Here is a 20767-nt window from a genome sequence, read left to right as displayed (position 1 = left end):
TTTTTTAATTTATTTATAATTATCTATATTTTATTTATACTGATTTAATGATTTTCTATTTGTGGATGACAGGCGAGAAAGACCATTTGGTCCTCTTTCCTTCCCGCCCCCCAAATTAAGAAGGTAGCTCCTTTTCCATCGCTCCAATCCTGCGTCTCTCTGTCTCTTTTCCGTTCCTTTCTCCTTCCTTCTCCCGTTCTCCGATTTCCTCCTCCTCCATCTCCTCCGACACCGCCACCCCCATCTGCATTGCCATTTTCCAAACCGCCTCTCAGGGCAGCCCGCAATTGCCCCAGCTCGACGAGATATCTAAAAGAATGCTGGCCTCATGGTCCCGCCGGAGGCCGCGACGGGGCTCCGCCTATGCCTCTCCAATACCCGTCGTTTCTTCGGTCCTAATCCTCCTCTTCCTCTTCCCTCTCGGCCACTGCCAGGATTATGACGATTACGACGGCGGCGGCGGCGGCGGAGGCGGAGGCGGGGGCGGAGGCATTGGCCAGGGAGCGTCCCAGATGTTTACTCAGGTGGTGTACCAAAAGGTCATGAACCTAACCAGCGCCTTCGCTAAGGACATTGGACGGCAGCTGGATTTCTGCATTGATAACACGTATGCTCATCGACCCTTCCTTTTTTTTTCTGGATCATTTGTTGGGATTCTTCAGTTGCAGGGGATTGATGTTTGAGATGGTGGTGTTGGTTCCAGGGACAAGGAGTGGAATGAGGCATTCAACTTCTCCAAGGACACCACTTTTATCTCAAATTGCCTCAAAGAAACTAAAGGTGCGAACTTTTTTGATTGCTTTCCTACTGCAATGCATTCATTTTTTTAGTTTATACAAATCATTCAGAGAATATAATCATTCCATATTTTTCATAAAAGTGATCATTTCGTATTAACAATTCAGGTTTGCTTAGAGATCTTTTATACTCCACATTATTTTTTCAAGTCATTATGACGGTATACTTCAATGCATTAACAGGAGATCTCACTCGTCGCCTATGCACAGCTGCAGAAATTAACTTTTACTTCAGCAGTTTCTATGACAATGGTGGAAAAAAGAACTATCTGAGACCTAATAAGAATTGTAATTTGACATCATGGGTTTCTGGATGCGAGCCAGGATGGTCTTGCAGTGCTTCTGATGGCCAAAAAGTTAATCTTAGAGACTCCAAGGTCGTGCCGATCAGAACTACAAATTGTCATCCTTGTTGTGAGGGTTTCTTCTGTCCCCATGGTATCACATGCATGATCCGTGAGTATCTTTCTCTTGGATTTGAACACGTGTTCTCAGAAGTAACTTCAATTTGTTATCATATCATTATGTTGGTTCAACCTGTAGTTCAATTTCTTAATTCTCAGTAAAAAGAAAACCACTTATTGCACATGTCAAAAATGGTTAGATCATATTGAATTATATTATATGCTTGAGATATCTATTTATTCTGCATTTATATTCACATTGCCTTTGCCTTTCTTCAGTAAAAATTTTATTTGAAACACATACATTAATCATACAAAGAATGAGGTGAATTCTTAGTTTGACTGTAGCTTCTAGCTTAAAAATGGATTAAGGTTCAAAAAGTTATGTAAATAGTCATTTTGTCTTATAGCCCATAAACTAACCTGCAAGAGCTTCATGTGGTAGTCTATCCTCTTTGCTTTCCTTCAAACCATATCGAAGATACAGTCTTATTAGTATAAATTGCAGGAAAACAAGACCATGATACCTTGGTTCTAGTTGGGGCTTTATGTAAATTTATTAACTTTTTAGATGGTAAAGCCTCAAATAAGCATTCGATTGAATAGTTCTTTCAATTCAGCAGTTGATACAGTGCAATGGACAGTTGCAATAGTCCAGCAGTATGTACTGAGGTATTTGACCTCTCTTCACTTTCAGGGTAAACTGAGCAAGATAATTGCATATGATTTGTACCTGTATAGCTATATACTTAGTTAACTACTGAACAGACCTAAATTTGTAGCTTGCTATCAAATTGTTTATTATTTTATTTTTCCGGAAGGGGAAGCCTTGACTTTAACTATTCATTCTATCAGAGTTACTATCAAATACATTTGTTAATCTATTTATTTGTGCATGTGATTTATAGATGTGGGAAATATTATTTTCTGTTTTAAAGATTACTGTAACTTTATATTTCACCAAATCTAGAAAGAGAGAGAGAAAAAAATGGTACCTTCCGTTTTAAGCATTGATTTGTTTTCTTCTTATAACTATTTTAGTTTAGATGGTGCTCAACAAAGTACCTTTTATGCTACCTTACACTTTACTAACGTCATATGCCCTAGTTTACCATTGGAACTACAAAGAAAGTTTCACTAATTTCATTTTCTTTAATGGTCTGTAGCCTGCCCATTAGGTTCATACTGCCCACTTGGAAAGTTCAACCAAACTACTGGTGTTTGTGATCCGTAAGTTGATCTCAATCTTTTCAAGGTTCTGCCAGATATACATTGTTTAATTTCTTAAAGCAATATTATTTGCATCTTGACATTAAAATATATTCAGGTACAACTACCAGCTACCTGCTGGAGAACCAAACCATACATGTGGGAGTGCTGATATGTGGGCTGACGTGGTATCTAGTGGTGAAATATTTTGCCCTGCAGGGTTCTACTGTCCAAGCACTATACAGAAAATTTCTTGTAGTAGTGGGTATTGTTTCTCAATCCTAGTTTTCTAGAGCAATTCTCTACCTATAATATCATTTGAGACTTTCTTCATGAGAGTCAACTATACTACAATTCTTACTTAGATTCTTATATGTGCGACTGACACCCATTTATAATACTTGCTTCAGATATTACTGTAGGAAGGGCTCTACTTCTCAAACGAGTAAGTTTTTTCTAGTGACTTAGTTAATTAGAGATCTTGCAAAATGTTTTATTCAATGATGAAGAATTATAAAGTAGGAAATATAAAATACATCTCGTGAAATGTTTCAAGTGATAATGAAAATTTGAATTGTAAAGTAGAAAACGGAAACCATCTAAAACAACAACGAATAGATTATAGGACTAGCTATTAGGTTTCTTCTAGGCAGCACATCCTAGTAAAAATTCAAACTTTCCATTTAAGTAGGGGAAGTGCTAAATCAGAGACATCGACTTCTTTGAGTCTAGATGGGTGCATGGATCTCTCAGACTTGGGTTAGATTCATCATTCAAGTTTACATCTATTTGGATTTTCAACTTAGCATGGAGTGAAGTTGGGTTAAAATATCTATATTTGGATTCATCGTTGAAGTTTGAATCTACTTGAAGCCAAATATATTGGATTGAAGTTTGGCTGATCTATGTGATTTGTTAAGTCGAGTTTCATCTGGTGTTGGCTCAATTGAGGCTGAAGTTTTTTTATCTCCAACAAAATGCCTATCAAAGTATGTTAACCACACCATAGAATTTCTCACAATGAGAATAAAATCACTCTCACTTGCTACAGAACTCAACATAGTCTGTTTGAGAGGCCTAAGTTGATTACCAAGCCGCAAACTTAATTTGCTCCTCAGCTGAGCTAACTATCTGCCGTGTTTTATTTTTTTGGAAGCCTAGCAAAAGTTTTTTTTGCGTTCTTTTGCAACTGAAACTAGCCTTTTCTTATTGAAGTTATATGCTTTTGCAGGGTGCTTCCAAAAACGCTCTTGTCCACCAAATTCTGTAAATCAAGATATTACCATATTTGGAGCCTTGCTGATGGTGAGTCTTATTTTGGTTACTCCTTGTTCTTCTCGTACTCTTACTGCTGTCGAGTTCGACTATTATTATCGTATTAAGAAATTCTTAATAAATGGACATCCAATTCGGTTATAGCATTCATCCCTTATAGAAATTAACATGGTTTGTTTGGGGGGTGGTGGGGAGGAAGTCTATCCTTACACTAGTGGAAGTGCATCTCAATTGTACCCTACTAACCTTTTGTGTAATTACTGTAGGTTGCATTGTGTTTGTTGCTATTGATAATATATAACTTCTCTGGTCAAGTTCTCACCAGTCGTGAAAGAAGACAAGCAAAATCTAGAGAAGCTGCTGCAAGACATGCAAGAGAAACTGCTCAAGCTCGTGAAAGGTGGAAAAGTGCTAAAGATGTTGCTAAGAAGCATGCAGTTGGCCTGCAGACACAGTTATCTCGCACATTTTCTAAAAAAAAGTCTGTTCGTACTGAGCCTTCAAAGGGGGCAGGCAAACCTTCCAAGAAAAAGGATCAAAACAATCTTACTAACATGATTGAATCACTAGAGGAAAATCCTGATAGTTATGAAGGCTTCAATGTTGAAATAGGAGATCAAAATTTGAAGAAGAATATGCCTAGAGGAAAACAAATGCATACTCGCAGCCAAATATTCAAGTATGCATATGGTCAGATAGAGAAGGAAAAGGCTATGCAGCAAGAGAACGCGAACCTGACCTTTTCTGGAGTAATCTCCATGGCCACTGATTCTGATAGTAGAAGTAGGCTCGCAATCGAAGTTGCTTTCAAGGATCTCACGCTGACTCTTAAAGGGAGTAAGAAAAAACTCCTAAGGTCTGTTACAGGAAAACTTATGCCTGGTCGTGTGGCAGCAGTGATGGGCCCATCTGGGGCTGGTAAAACCACATTTCTGAGTGCTCTGGCTGGAAAGGCAACTGGATGTGCTATGTCAGGCCACATACTTATAAATGGGAAAGCAGAACCGATACGGTCTTATAAAAAAATTATTGGTTTTGTCCCACAGGATGATATTGTTCATGGAAATTTAACAGTAGAAGAGAATCTTTGGTTCAGTGCTAGATGCAGGTACGATGGTACATTAACTTCATTGCGTTCTTTCATATGTTGAGATTAGCAATTTAATGTTTTACTTTTGGTATGCCAGAATTACATCAAGTAGGTGTAGACTCTATAAATTATTATGCTCTTAAAACACCCAGATTCTCATTTTCTTAATGATAATCACAATCATATGTAACCATTTACCTTTTTGTATTGGCATGGCAAAAGATTTATACAAGTCCTTGTTCATGTTTCTCTCACTAATGAGAATAGTTATAGACATGGTTGTAACCTTTTTCCATGATGTTGCAGACTTTCGGCAGACATTTCCAAAGCTGATAAAGTTTTAGTCGTAGAAAGAGTTATTGAGGCCCTAGGCCTACAGGCAATAAGAGAGTCGCTTGTTGGAACTGTAGAGAAACGTGGTATCTCTGGTGGACAAAGAAAACGAGTGAATGTTGGTCTTGAAATGGTCATGGAACCTTCTCTTTTGATATTGGATGAACCAACATCTGGTTTGGATAGTTCTTCTTCAAATTTGTTGCTGCGAGCTCTTCGACGTGAGGCCCTTGAAGGGGTAAACATCTGCATGGTTGTTCACCAACCCAGGTTGTTTTAACATTCATGGCAACATGAACTTCACAATTATACTAAACTATAAATTTTCTCCTGCAAGTGGACTCCAACATCCATGTCGTATACAAATAATAATAATTTAATATTGAAGGAAACTAGTTGCCTATTGCAAAATGTCAGTGGTTAGTTTCTCAAAAAGTTAGAAAAAGATTAACAAAAGAAGAAAACAAACTGCTAGCATTTGACTGGCCACTATGTAATTGTTTATGCTTCTGACTCTCCTGTTAGAATGCCAAATTATTTTACATGACTTGAACTATGCTGCATTTTAGTGCAATGTCGTTATGCATATAAGAATTTCAGCATGGTTAAATTTTTTTAGCTATTAAATTATGTTGCATGAATAGTCTAAATATTTAGACAAAATGCAATTTTTATTGGCTATATTCGTTCAAGCTACTAGCTAGACAAGTCTTGTATGCCAGCTCGCTTACCAGTTTATGCTGGGAAAACCATGAAGCAATTTTTGTAAATATTGTCTGCAAAAACATGTAATCATTTCTCTATGAGATTGAGTAATACGATCTTCTTTTGTTTCAGCTACACCTTGTTCAATATGTTTGATGATTTGATACTTCTAGCAAAAGGAGGCATGATTGCTTATCTTGGATCAGTTAAAAAAGTTGAAGAATACTTTGCAGGCCTGGGAATCAATGTCCCTGAGCGTGTAAATCCTCCAGATTATTTCATTGATATTTTAGAGGGTATAGTTAAGCCAAGTGCGAGCTCAGGTGTAAATTACAAAGAATTACCTCTACGTTGGATGCTGCATAATGGGTATGATGTACCCCCAGATATGCTACAGAATGCTAGTGACGCTGATTCATCTAACAGGGGAACTGGAGGAAATCATTCAGAAACTGGACCTGAGACTGAGAAAAAATCAATCGCAGGAGAAGTATGGGATAATGTCAAGGATATTATGGGACAAAAGAAAGATGAGTATGATTACAATTTCTCCAAATCAGCAGATTTATCTAATCGAAGGACACCTGGTGTTCTTACCCAATATAAATATTTTTTGGGAAGGTAAATATTGCACCTGTCAAAATTTCATGATCTTAATAAGGCCCACAAATGCTCAAAACTCAGAAAATAATGGTCATATGTTATAGTAATTGTTGAATTTCATGTTTCGATCTTACTGGTTCATTTACAGGGTTGGCAAGCAACGGCTTCGGGAAGCTAGAATTCAAGGTGTTGATTTTCTTATATTATGTCTGGCTGGTGTATGCTTAGGAACACTTGCTAAAGTGAGCGATGAAACATTCGGTGCACTGGGTTACACATATACCGTCATTGCTGTTTGTAAGTTGGAGACTTGTAGTTTTACCCCTTTTTCTGTTTTTGTGTTTTATGCTATATATATTATCAATTTGTTGGACATAAACTTGTGTAAATAACACAAATAATTTGTTGTACCACAGACAACAATTTTTTTGAGGGGGAAAAAAGGTGAAATTCTACCCTTAACTAATCCTGTAAAGAAATAATGTACAAGGGTATATACTTGTGCCCTGAGACATGTGACAATTTGAAGTTGACTCAAGAAAATAAATTTTCTTAGACTTGGTAAGTTGGTAGTGATAGTTGTTTTGATAAGGAAAATTTTGGCGAATTTGAGTTACTTCCTATACAGGTTGAATAGTTGGAAGCCTTCATGGTATATTTTAGTTCGTCTGAAGCTTAGGCCTTCCCAATAAGTCCAAGCAAAATAGAAAACTTGGAACATACAATCAATGAGGAGTTTCATGATTGATCTCTTGACTTGACACTAGAGAGAATTCATTTCTGTAACTGAAGGTCAAATCTCAGCCTAAGTCATATCATTTGTTGCACAAAACTGTAAGAAAACGGAGAACAAGAAGAGATGTAGAGAGGAGTATCCTTGATGACTTCAGTGGCCAAGTAGGGTTATTGATATAGAGGGGAGGGGTTACATGAGTTATGCATTCACTTTTCAGTTATGGCAAAGACATAGGACGGCAAATATGATGTATATGACAAACTTGTACATGGTAAATTATAATTGATTAATATCCACCAGGTGTTTGATTGATCAGTTGGGGATTTGATGACTTTACACTAGGAGTTCATATCTAGAAATGCATTTATTTGCTTAAGTAATCTGGTGTTAATTTGTTAGCAACTAAGCTGATCATTCATGTGCCATGAAGATACTAGCAGGAAGGTGCAAACATAATACAAAATAATAATATCTTGCTAGACAGAGCAATTTGGTGATCCAAAAACCCATAGTTAGTGTTGATTGATATCAGTCTAGGTTTGTAATGTACATTAGCTATCGTGTGGCACACAAAAATTCTTGCTTTCTTCCTTTTTGCAGCCTATGCAATTAACAGGTTGAAGGGGAGCCTTGGCGCAACGGTAATGTTGTTGCCATGTGACCAAAAGGTCACGGGTTTGAATTATGAAAACAGTCTCTTGCAAAAAGCAGGGTAAGACTGCGTACAATGGATCCTTTCCCGGGACCCCGCATGGCGGGAGCTTCGTGCACCGGGCTGCCTTTTTTGCAATTAACAGGTTCCATAAGAAAAATATACTCATGTTTTTCAGCTTTGGCCCTTTGGCTAAACAAAAAAATTCTGTTCGCTGTAGTATTCCACCATAGAACTCCTTAATTCCCTTGGCAACTTATTGTCAACCTGATTAAAATATTTAATTTCCTGGTTCACTTGTTGCCTAACAAAAGTTCTAACTTATTTAAAATGATATATTCATTATTCGCATTGAATCCAGTTTTTCAGTCAGATTTAGTGTTTGACTTGATTTTGCATCAGTAAGTCTTTTTAGTTGATCAAATATGACGCAGCATAATCCAGTGACATACTTTTGAATCGTTGTTTATTGTTTACGCTTATGTTTCATGCATGCCTCACCATGTATTTAGTCGAAAATGGAGACAATCTATTGTCTTAAGAACCTTTAGGAAGGTGAAACTTTAGTTAATTGATTTGGCATCACCTTGTGATTTCTGATGTATTTGGTGCATAACAGCATACACTTCTTAATTATCACTCTTAAATCGCAGCTCTCTTGTGCAAGATTGGAGCATTGAGATCATTTTCACTCGAAAGATTGCAGTATTTGAGAGAACGAGCATCTGGCATGAGCTCACTTGCCTATTTTCTTTCAAGAGATACAATTGATCATTTCAACACGATCATCAAGCCAATTGTTTATCTTTCTATGTTCTACTTCTTCAACAATCCTAGATCATCCATTTTAGACAACTACATCATCTTAGTCGGACTGGTCTATTGTGTGACCGGAATCGGATACGCTTTTGCAATTTTCTTCCAGCCAGGTTCTGCACAACTGGTATGCTCTACATTACACATCATAATCCCTCTACATTCATGCAATCATTTAGCTCACTCGTATACTAGTTTCTATTTTTTTAAAATTTAATCATCATTATTTTCGAATGGCAGTGGTCTGTGCTACTACCTGTTGTTTTGACTCTACTTGCAACTCAGCAGAAAACCTCGAAAACCTTGGCAAACTTATGCTACACGAAGTGGGCCTTGGAAGCTTTTGTCCTTGCAAATGCAAACAAGTATGACCTTTCGATTCTTTTCTCTTTGGACAATAGTGTTTAAAGTATAAATGTTATCCAAGTCGGCATGTGCTAACATCACAGGATTAGCTTAAAAAAATGGTTTCATTGAGACTTAGTTCACCTTTCCAATTTCTCGATATCGAAAGAAAGTGAAAAACAAAATGAACAGATGGGAAGTAATGAAACTTCTTTGCTGTAAAAGTTCTTGATTGATTGCTGATAATACTAAACATAAGTTACTTCCAAACTTCACCATTTTTCTTCACTGATTATCTATACAAGTATGCTTTAGTGCCATGACCTGAATCTGCACCAAATCGAAACAGACTAAACTGTTCCTTGCAGGTACTCTGGAGTATGGTTGATAACCCGGTGCGGCTCGCTTATGAAGAATGGATACGACATTGGCGATTGGTGGCTGAGTATAGTTATCCTAGCATTGTATGGCCTCCTTTTTCGCTGCATTGCCTTCTTTTGTATGGTCACTTTCCAGAAGAGCTAAGGGATACAGTTTTCATGCCTCTTGTCTTAGCTTCATTCCTATCTTCCTCATTCAATTTTGATGTTTAACTTGTCGAGGAAATGCGCAATAATGTAAAGCACATCGCGATCAGATTGGTCCTTATAGAAACCAGCCAGCAGCAAAAGCTAGTAGATAAATTGATTGTGTTTCGAGGTGTACATGCTTTGTCTCTGTTTCGTTGAACATTGGTTGAGTGCCACAAGCATTAGCTAGTTGGTCTTTTGTCTATTCACTCGCAGATTGCAATTTGTCTTATTTTATGTGGTAAAAGATGATTCGCTTTCCACGTCCTCCGTCAATTCATTTCTAGAGTAATATAGAAGAGTTAAATAACATGTGATTACTAATAATTAGTGTAGGTGGTAACAATTTGTCTTATTTCCTGAGAGTAGGATAGTCTATTATCCATTTGTACACTAATGGTTGTCATGAGGGCACGGGGTCGAATCGTAGGACTGTCGGAACGTAAATCCTCGGATCTTGTGTTTCTCACTCCACCACCACTTGCCCTTTCTATTGTCGTGATTTACTTTACTCGTGATGACCTTGGGTCGGATGCGACGAAGACGCTGGGAGCGAACGATTTCACCTTTTGCCACTAATGATTGTCATGTGAGCTCAGAGAGCCTCATGATCTCCTCTAGATACTCTACTCCCAAGTCCTGTAACTCCAGGAAGCTTGTTGTGGCGTCGAACTCCCTCCCCTTGCTCTGGTTCCCGGTTGATCGCCGCAGCCGCCTGATGTGATTCCTCTTCTTGAGGGCCAGCATCGGCGAGCCCCCGAGGTCGATCCATTCCCCATCGCCTTCAGCGACTCCCGGACGCGCTCTGCAGGGAAGTTGAGCACCGCTGCTGCCCCCCGCAAAGCCCATGCGGCCTGGTCGTATGCCAACGCGGCGGCCTCCGCGCTGCCAAAGGTCCCCAGCCACACCCGAGCCCCCTGCCGCGTCGAGTCCCGGATCTCCGCCGCAAACTTCTGTTAGAGTGTATACTAAAAGCCTAGCTTTTTGTAAATATTTATTTTGAAATAAAAAATCACATTGGTCAAATGTCTATATTTATATGCTAAGTGTAGTTATTCAATTAATTTATATTGTAAATAACATGGTGTGTGGTGCCACACACAAAAAATCATGTTATCAATTCCTTATAAATTATAAACAGTAGCTCACGACTAAGATAAAAAGGAACAAATCATTGGAATAGTCGTAGTGTAATTTGGTATTAGTTTGTCTTAACTATAAAATTACACTAGTACATTCTGAGTGTATTGAGCTAGACCATTTAAGATAAGTTCTTTTTATACTGACTGCATAAAAGAACAAGACCTTTGTTATTATGGATGTGTGTGCTCTTAATCCTGATATAATAACAAGCACATATATCCAGTATTTATTTCTTTGACTTATCAAAGGGTGTGATTTAGTTCGATAAATCAATATGCCCGATAAGTTGGGAAATGATATTATTTATAGTGTGTGTTGTTGATTATAGAAGGAAACTGTGTCCTAGTAATCTAGGTTGATAATGTCCCCAAGAGGAGCTCATAAGGATTGTCATGTAAACCCTGCAGGTGGACTTAGTCCGATATGACGATAAGGTTGAGTGGTACTACTCTTGGAGCTAGATATTAATTAAGTGAGTTATCAATAACTCATTTAATTAGTGAACATTCGATATCTTAAACACAGGGAGATTGACACACTCATGATAAGAAGGAGCCCAAAATATAATTTGGGATTGGTGCGGTAGTTCAATAATAATTCTTTAGTGATATGAATTATTATTGATGAAATTAAGTTGGGTGTTCGGGGCGAACACGGGAAGCTTAATTTTATAGGGAGACCAAAACCAATTCCTCCTCTCGGTCCCTATCGTAGCCTCTTATTTATAAAGTATTATACTCACCCATACCCACCTCTTACCCACCTTAAGGTGGCCGGCCAAGCCTAGCTTGGAGCCCAAGCTAGGGTCGGCCAAACCAAGGTGAGTTGGTTTCATTAGGTGGTCGGCCCTAGCTTGAACCCAAGCTTGGTGTGGCCGGCCACATTAAATTAAAAAGGATTTTATTTTAAAATCTTTCTTATGTGGAAGCTATGGTTTTAAAAGAGAGTTTAAAATTTAAATCTTTCCTTTTATAACTTTCTACAAAAGATTAAGTGAAAAGTTTGATATCTTTCCTTATTAGTAGTTAAAAGGAAGATTTTAATTTTTTTTATAAAACTTTCCTTTTTTATAATTATCCTCATGATTTAAAAGAGAGTTTTAAAATTAAATCTTTCCTTTTATAGTTTTTACAAAAGATTAAGAAAAGATTTGATATCTTTCCTTATTTGTAGATTGAAAGGAGGATTTTAATTTTAGAGAAAACTTTCCTTTTGTAAATCATCCACATGTTTTAATAGAGAGATTTTAATTTATAAAAGTTTCCTAACCATGAATGAAATTTTTTAAAGAGAAATTTTTATTTAAAAATTTCCGGAAACAAATTAGGAAGTTTTAATTTTATGTTTAAAACTTTCCTTGTTTGGAAGGATTAAGGTGGTCGGGCATATATAGTTTGAAAGGAAATTTTATTAAACTTTCCTTTTATTGCCAAAGAGAATAAGGAAGTTTTAATAAAACTTTTCTTATTTGTCAAGACCAAGGAATATAAAAGAGAGGGTAGAGGTGTCTCACCTCATAACAATATCTTTTCTATTGGTTCCTCTCTTCCTTGGTTGGTGGACGACCCCTCTCTTCCTCTCCATCTCCTATTCTTCTTCCTTGGCCGGCGACATCTTCATCTCAAGGAGTTTTTGTTGGTGGCCGGATATTGTTAGAGGAAGAAGGAGAGATAGGAGGCTTTGTTTCTAGCATCCCTTGGAGCTTGGTGGTGGTGGTCGAACCTCATCCTTTCTTGGAGATCTTGTGGTGGTCGAAACTTGTTGGAGAAGAAGGAAGCTTGGGTGGTTCTCGTCTTGGTAGATCGTCGCTCACACAATGTCCGAGATAAGAAGAGAAATACGATAGAAGATCGAGAGGTTGTTGCTTACAAAGAAATGTATAACTAGTAATTCTATTCCGCATCATATTAGTTTTCTTTGTATGAATTTTGAAATACCAAACACAAGAGACATATGATTCTGGGTTTCAAATTTGTGTTCTTTTCTTTTCTTTTTCGATCTTGTGATTCGATTGTTCTTATTGGTTAAACCTAGGGTTACTATAAGGAGATTGAATATTAAATTTCTTTAAAAGGCTTTGTCAAGGAAGTGGTAGATGATCCCATAACCAAGAAGGCCTAGTGTCTCGCCATGTTTAACCTAGAAGTCAATTTTAGAAATAAATATTTAATCAACTTTGTAACATGGGTGGACTTGGATTAATAATGTTAAGTATCGTTTATAATCCAAGTCTAAACCTCTAAGAACAGATAAGTTAAATTTGGAATCAATAATGTTAAGTTCCGCTTGTGATTCCTAATTTAATTTTTAAAAACACAATAAGTTGTTAGGAATGGTTCAGGACTTGTACAAAATTTTTATACAGTGGAACCGGTACGATATTCCGAGTATCAACCAACAACTTCCCCCACGGCCGCTTCCGGACCCCACGGTAGCTCTTCTCCCATGTTGTCTTCTCCGTCGCCGCCGCCACCTCCATTTACTTAGTGTTACGGGGTTCCGCCTCTTCGCTTCCTTCCCCGCTCGTCGTCGTCGTCCCTGACGAAGAAGACATCGAACAACTTCATTTCTTCGGCGTCGTTCATGTCGAAGGAAAGAGGGTGGCCCTCTCCGCCGGCGTCGTCGTACCGGAAAGGACCTGTCGAGATGGTCTCCGTTACCAAGAAGGATTCAGAGAGTAGAAAGTGGAGAAGGCTGTCAGAATCCATTGAGATTGGCAGAGGGAGAAGAGATCGAAGCAGCTCGCGTGCTCTGTTTTTTTGCTCTGGTTTTTTGTTCAGCATTTGAGCGTCCCACTCCCGGTCATTTTATATGCCAATAAATGAGATGTACAAATTGGGTGAGGTGGGTCGATCCTTCCATTGGGCCAGAACCGTGGGGCCCAAGACTCGCAAGAGCACGTGCAACAATGACGTATGGCGGTCGGGTAAACTTACAACGAAACGGTCGGTCGTCTCCCCAACACGTTGTCGCTCCTGTGTGATCGAAAACAATGTTTGGCGTCTCATCTGACATAGTTTTCAGAGTCAACTAATAGGATCTAATGACTAGCTGGGTGGATTCGCACGATCTAGCCATCACATCTAAAATTCCATGGAAAATATATTAATTAAAAAACCAACTTCGATAGAGAAAAATAATAGATAAATCTTTAGCTAAATTTTATTTAATTTCGTTGAGGTTATGAGAATTCATAATATTGAATGATTAGAATCTGGTCATTCAGAATATATTTTATAAGTCATTATCAAAAATATTTTAATAATATTATATTTATATATTAATTATATATATACATGTGATCCGGTGATAAGGACCCATCCCTCAGAGGGTCGTTGTCACGGTGAAAGTCAAAGACTAGGAGGTCAACGCCCCTGCATCGCTGGCCGGTCGGACAACCCACTTGCCTGACCAGGATGAAGGATAGCCAAGTCGATATCAACCCAATGTTACCATAGCTTGGTCGCATACCGAACTTCCGACGCTTAGAAAATCATACCAACAAGGCATACGCCGAGCGACCATCTCGCTCAGACTTACATCGAACCTTGGAACCAGCGAAATGGGATCGCAGCCGAGCAGTCACACCCTGGTATAGCCCGACACAACAACTAAGCTCGGCCAGTGGAATATTGGTCGAGTGTCCACTTTGCTCAGCCCAAGGGCTGGACCACCCAGACGGCTAAGGGCTGGTCAAACAGCCATCCCGCTTGGCCCACAACAAACAAAAGGAGGATTAGCCGATATCCTTGTGGGAACTCGTGCCACCGACAGACGGCATGGTTGGCGGCATGGTTAGCAGAGGATCGTACGATAGAAGCTTCCCCCGTCATATCAGAGATATACTCGGGTCATTGAGGTATGGTGTCAGGGGCGCTTTCCTGATATATCTTTTCAGGGTAAGTTTTGAGAAGCGTGCACGTTTCGAGAGCATGCACACGAGCCTTCGGAGCTCTATATAAAGGGCCCCAAGCTTCAACGGAGGTATGCATAATTTTATTGTAGCTACACTGTTACTCTGATTCTCCGTTTCCTTGCTTACACATCATCGAAGGTTGACTTGAGCGTTGGAAGGTCATCGCCGGGGAACCCCTCCTTGGCTCGGCACTGAGACTGATGTGATTGCAGGATCCTCCAGCTCGGAGTCCACCAACGGTCAACAAGGGTGACACGTTCTCCCAGCGTCCATCACCTCGACTCTCGGACAGGACCAAATTTGGCGCCGTATGTGGGAACGCACCTGCATCCGAGCCGAGAAGATGGAGGAAGCTGAACGACTTCACACTACGACACTCACTCAAGAGGAGCTCGATATGCTTGTGCAAGCTTGAGCAGCCAAAATAATCGAGCAGCAGCAACAGAAGGCGCTGGCTGATCGGTTGGCGCAACAGGCCATGTCACCGTCAGGAGGCTGAGCGGCGCAGGAGGACCGGCCGGAACATCTCTCCATCTGGGGGAAAAATAAAGGCCCGACCGACACCCATGGAGGGGCACTGCCTGCCCCGATACCGTTCCACCGACCTTTATTCCAGACGCCCTCGGAAATCGCACAAGCGAATCAAGAGCAGCGATCCTCTTCAGATGAAGCGCTTGTTTGGGACGCCCAAAAGGGCAAGGCATCTCAAGGCGACGCGTCCCCCGAACGGATTAATCGCCAGTTCTCCGAAGCGATACTGCAGGACCCTCTATCGAGACACTATGCTCCACTGGCTATTGGAGAATACAACGGGTCGATCGATCCAGATGACCATTTGGGTAAGTTTGACAATGCGGTTACACTTCACCAATACACAGATGGGGTGAAGTACCGGGTCTTTCTTACCACGCTCTCTGGCTCGACCCAACGATAGTTCAGGAGACTACCGAACGAATCGATACAAAGCTTCAAGGATTTCCGAACGACCTTCTTACACCACTTCGCGAGCAGTATGCGCTACTAAAAAATAAGGGTCAGTTTATTTTCTTTGAAGCAAGGACCGAGAGAAGCTCTCCGTGCGTATATCTAGCGATTTAACCAGGTAGCTATGGATATTCCCTCGGTCTCATCTGAGACCATGATGAATGCCTTCACCCTGGGGCTCGTCGAGGGAGACTTCTTCCGGTCGCTCATCAGGAAGCCCACCCTGCGACTATGACCATATGCTCAAGAAGACTAATGAGTATATAGATGTGGAGGAGGCGCAGGCGGCAAGGAGGAAGGAAGCACCAGTCGACCCCTCGGTGCCGGCCGAACAACGACTTCTTCTGGTCGCTCATCAGGAAGTCACCCCGCGACTACAACCATATGCTCAAGAAGACTAATGAGTATATAGATGTAGAGGAGGCGTAGGCGGCAAGGAGGAAGGAAGCACTAGCCGACCCCTCGGTGTCGGCCGAATGGCGACCACCGAGTGGTCACCAACCACCGAAAGGGCTGAGAGCCGAAGGCCAGCCTCACCAGGAAATGAGGGTGCATGTCGTGCAGCATGTGGCGTCGCACAATACACGCGATTGCCGTGGTCTGACGCCAATCACCATACCGGCCCCAAGGGGTTATCGTCGCCGATCTCCCTCTCCCAACCGACGACATGAGCATCAATCCGCCGGACGGTGGGAGGATACAAGAAGATCACCCGAGCGACAACGCCATCATCAGCGGAGGGAGAGCGTCGATCATCCCCTAGCCTCTCGCGAGCAGAATAGGTCATTCGCTCGGGAGGAGGAGAACAGAAGCAATACCTCTCGGGGGAAATAAACATCATCACCGGCGGGTCGATCAATGGTGACTCCAACCGAGCCAGGAAGTCATACGCCCGTCGACTAGAGATACATGCAGTAGGCTACAGTCGAGAAAAGGCAAGTGGCCCTGAGATCAGCTTCGGGCCCCCGGGACCTCGAGAGAGTGGAAGTCCCTCACGATGACGCCCTCATCATCCGAGCGGTAATCGCTAACTACACTATCCATCAATTTTTTGTTGACACAGGGAGCTCGGTAAACATAATCTTCAAGAAGGCTTTCGACCAGCTCCAGATCGACTGAGGCGAGCTACTGCCAATGACGACCCCACTATACGGGTTCACTAACCGATTGCCTAGCTAAATTGGCCATATCATTTGGAGAGGAGTCACTCAGGAGGACCAGAACCACTAACTTCATCGTGGTAAACGTCCCCTCAGTCTACAACATTATCTTGGGCCAATCGGCCCTCAATGAGTTCCGAGCAGTAGTTTCAACCTATTGTCAGAAGATCAAGTTCCCGGCAGACGACCGGGTGGGAGAAGTTAGAGGTGATCAGCTAGCCACTCGGCACTGCTATGTTGAGATGGTCAAGACCGAGGCCAGATCCACTCGGAAGGCTCCCAGGCTAGAGGTAAGCGCCATCACTGAAAAACCACCTACTCTAGTTTATGAGGAGAGAGAGGAAGTGCAAATTCATCCTCACCGAGCAGAAGCAACAACTTTCATAGTGTCCGATCTGGAAGTTGAACAAAAGGCGGAGTTGATCGCCTGTCTCCAGCAAAACCACGACTTGTTCTCGTGGTCGACGCACGAGCTCTTCGAAATTTCCCCGAGCGTTGCGCAACACGAACTTCATGTCCGACCGGACGCTCGGCCAGTAAAACAAAGGAAGAGAGACTTTAGCGTTGAACAAAATCTGATCATCCGGGTAGAAATAGATAAGCTGCTGGAGGTCGGCCACATACGGGAAGTTTAATTCCCGAGCTGGCTCGCAAATGTAGAGTTGGTCTCCAAGCCGGGCAACAAGTGGCGAGTCTGAATCGACTTCCGTGATCTCAACAAAGCATGCCTGAAGGACTTCTACTCACTACCTCGAATTGATTAGATGGTAGACTCCACTGATAGGTGCGAGCTGATATGCATGCTGGACGTCTATCAAGGGTACCACCAGGTGCCGCTCGCTCGGGAAGATCAGGAAAATGTCAGCTTTATTATGGCCGACAGGACATATTGTTACAATGTCATGTCGTTCGGGTTGAAGAAAGCCGGAGCTACCTATCAGAGGCTGATGAATAAAGTATTCCGACAGCAGATCGGTCGTAACTTGGAGGTATACGTTGATGACATATTAATCAAATCCTTCCGAGCGGATGACCTATGTGTAGATATCAAGGAGACCTGCAAGACACTCCCGACGTACGAGATCAAGCTGAATCCGAACAAATGCCTGTTCGGCGCAAAGAGTGGGCGCTTCCTAGGCTACATCGTCACCGAGCGAGGTATCGAGGCAAATCCTGTTGGGACCTTGACGTTCGCTAGAAGGGGGTGAATAGCGTCTCACCCAAATCCTTGCTTCCTACACTTGTTAACTTGTGCAGCGGAAATACAAAACAAACAAGCTAAACTAAAGGCAAGAATAAGAAAGAATGCAAACCACTAACAAACTCGTTTATGTGGTTCGGAGATAACTTGCACCTACTCCACGGCTGTCCGTAAGGTGGACGATCCCTCAATCCGTCGGTGGATTAATCTCCGGAAACTCCGGCTAGCACAATCCTCCTTGTCGGTGGAGAAACCTCGCCACAACTCGATCAAGAGCACTTGGATTGCTAGAGCACTAGTTGACTACTAATTAGAGGTTACCCACCACTAATTTCGTCAACTATAACCAAACTCCCAAGCTTTGGTTATATAGGCCGCGGGTTGAAAACTCCGCCTACCAGTCGACTGCCAAAACATGCAGTCGACTGCCCTCTGTGGAAATTCGACCGTTACATCCCAACGGCTCGATACCAGTCGACTGCTAAAACTTGCAGTCGACTGGTGTAGTCGACTGCTAAAACATGCAGTCGACTGATCCCCACTGACCGAACGAATAGAATCATTCTGTTCGCACCCAGTCGACTGCGCGGTCGACTGCACCAACCGACTGCTAAAATATGCAGTCGACTGCTACAGTACTGCTACAGTAACGCTACAGTACTGCTACAGTAAAACCCTAAAACTAGGATTTTACTTCGAGTACAATCTCTCGTGCACTTGTACCCTCACCCTTATGACTCACTTGACGCTTCTTTGCAGCCTTGACCTCTTGCCTTCAAGCTTACTTCCTTTGGCTCTCGTCCCTCGAATGCATTCAAGCCTGCGGCTCGTCCTCAATGTCATCCTTCGCGTATGCCTCGAAGTCGCTTCCCTCGACCCTTGTCCTTGCTGCCTTGTCCACGGTCCCTCGGATGCTCCATCCTTCACCGGACCCGAAGCCATCAACCTGAGTCACATGTGTATCCTGTAAACCTGCACAACTCAAATACACATATCAAATACAAGGGTGAACCTAACTTAAACCCTTTGCCCAAACACCAAAACACATGGTCGCACGGACCGTTGGGATTGCTCCAACAATCTCCCCCTTTTGATGTTTGGCAATACGTTTAAGTTAGGGAAAACAATAGCAAATAAATATGCTAAAACAAATGGACTTACGTTGCCAAGGCTACACACTTGGACTTACAACGCCGAATGGACTTACGATGCCAAGGCTACACACTTGGACTTACTCCGCCGAATCACAAACAATGAAACATGCATTTGAACCTATCTCAAGGCTCCCCCTACACCTACGCTCCCCAATGAGCTAGGATTTTTACAACGAGCTTTTTAAGAACCTATCCCAAGGCTCCCCCTACGCAAAGACACTTTCAGGTTTTCCCAACTAAACCTTACTTCTCCCCCTTTGCCTAACATCCAAAAAGTTCTCCAACAATATCCCAATTATTGAAAACTTGTCATCCAAATTGACCCTAAACTCATGTATTAATCTCCCATGGATTTCATACACATATAAGAGCTGACCCGGTCAAAATCCAGTGTTGAAAATACTTTCAGATTGGTATCAGTCGACTGTCAGAAGTACCAGTAGACTGCCCCCATGAAAACGAGCTTACAGAAATATTCTGTGCTCATGAACAGTGTTACCAGTCGACTCGTACAGTATTCATGCAAAAATCAGCCTTTTCTAACCAACTTCAGAAATGCGCCAGAAATTCCATAGACCTCCAAAAATTCTCAAATTTTGTGGAGAGGTCTATTTTATCAATGTCTACTTGGGGAAAAAATATATATATATAAATATATTTATCACAAATCTCAAGATTGATACAAAACATAAAACTAGCTAAAAAGTTCAATTGAACATTGACCTAAAGTCCTAGTTTTGGCTTCCTCTTGATGTATTTACCCATACTAACCCATAATGCATCTCTAACATTGGTTTATATGACATTTATACATCCAAAATCAATTTTCATGTTATATGACCCCAATTATCATATTTCTTGCATGAAACATAAACTAATTGTGCCAAAACCGTAGGTTGAGACTCAAGTCCGTCTCCAAACCACTTGGCACATTCCATGGCTTGTCTAGACTCCCAAGTAAAACCCCCTTGAGATCCATTGGCCATGGGTCCCAAATTGACTCTTTGAGCTCCCCCTAGAGCTGTTAACCTTAGTCACCTCCCTAGGTGACTCATCCATAATGGCTAGACCACATTGGTGCACCTCCGGTGACACTTGGCCTACAAATCTAACCTTTTTAACCTTGGTTAGTTTCTCCTTACCTTTAAATGGCTTTCCCTTGCCATTTATTGGCTTCTCCTTGCTATAGTCATATGCAACCCTAGCATAAGACTTTCCCTTAGCCTTAAAGACACTAGATCGGTATCTCAAACCCGATCTATCATTGTTGGGTCTTTGGCTACCCAACACCATACCTAAACCCTTAGATCCAACATTGAATCTTTCTAGGGTTTTCTCCAACTTATCAAGCTTTGCCTTCAAAGCTTGATTTTCCCTTTCTAGGTTCCTAACCCTAGAATCAACATGTCCACCATGGACATTCCTAGACCTACCCACTTTTCTAGGCATATGTCTCCCCTTCTTGGGATTAATGCCTTGGGTCTACCTAGGTCTATTGTTTCTAGATTTTTCATGCATAGATTTCCTAGGGTTTTGATCGACAATTACCCTACTTCTATCATGATATCTAAATCCAAAATTATCCTTAGGTAAACAATCTACATTATTTCTAACAAGCATATAAGAATTGGAGATTGAATTAAACTTCAAAATAGGGATTACCTTCCCTTTTACC

The 20767-nt window shown here is 41.4% G+C and overlaps 1 protein-coding gene and 1 pseudogene across 1 annotated transcript; one reads left to right on the top strand and one right to left on the bottom strand.

The window, feature by feature from the left end:
* The first annotated feature begins 1 nt into the window (after position 1).
* Positions 2–9770, top strand: LOC122053176 (ABC transporter G family member 28-like). The gene is made up of 14 exons (XM_042615102.1): positions 2–607; positions 704–780; positions 981–1253; positions 2368–2431; positions 2529–2675; positions 2821–2855; positions 3642–3715; positions 3952–4793; positions 5082–5378; positions 5946–6434; positions 6565–6713; positions 8458–8747; positions 8861–8985; positions 9334–9770. The coding sequence occupies exons 1-14, from the start codon at positions 318–320 to the stop codon at positions 9488–9490; spliced, it is 3309 nt and encodes a 1102-aa protein (XP_042471036.1). The 5' UTR covers positions 2–317; the 3' UTR covers positions 9491–9770.
* A 349-nt stretch (positions 9771–10119) lies between these two features.
* On the bottom strand, positions 10120–13156 carry LOC122050856 (annotated as a pseudogene).
* Positions 13157–20767: the final 7611 nt, after the last annotated feature.

Source organism: Zingiber officinale, chromosome 3A (genome assembly GCF_018446385.1).
Source record: "Zingiber officinale cultivar Zhangliang chromosome 3A, Zo_v1.1, whole genome shotgun sequence".
Taxonomy (NCBI): domain Eukaryota; kingdom Viridiplantae; phylum Streptophyta; class Magnoliopsida; order Zingiberales; family Zingiberaceae; genus Zingiber; species Zingiber officinale.
The sequence above is the reverse complement of the archived record's forward strand: the minus strand, read 5'-3'. Positions and strand labels throughout refer to the sequence as shown.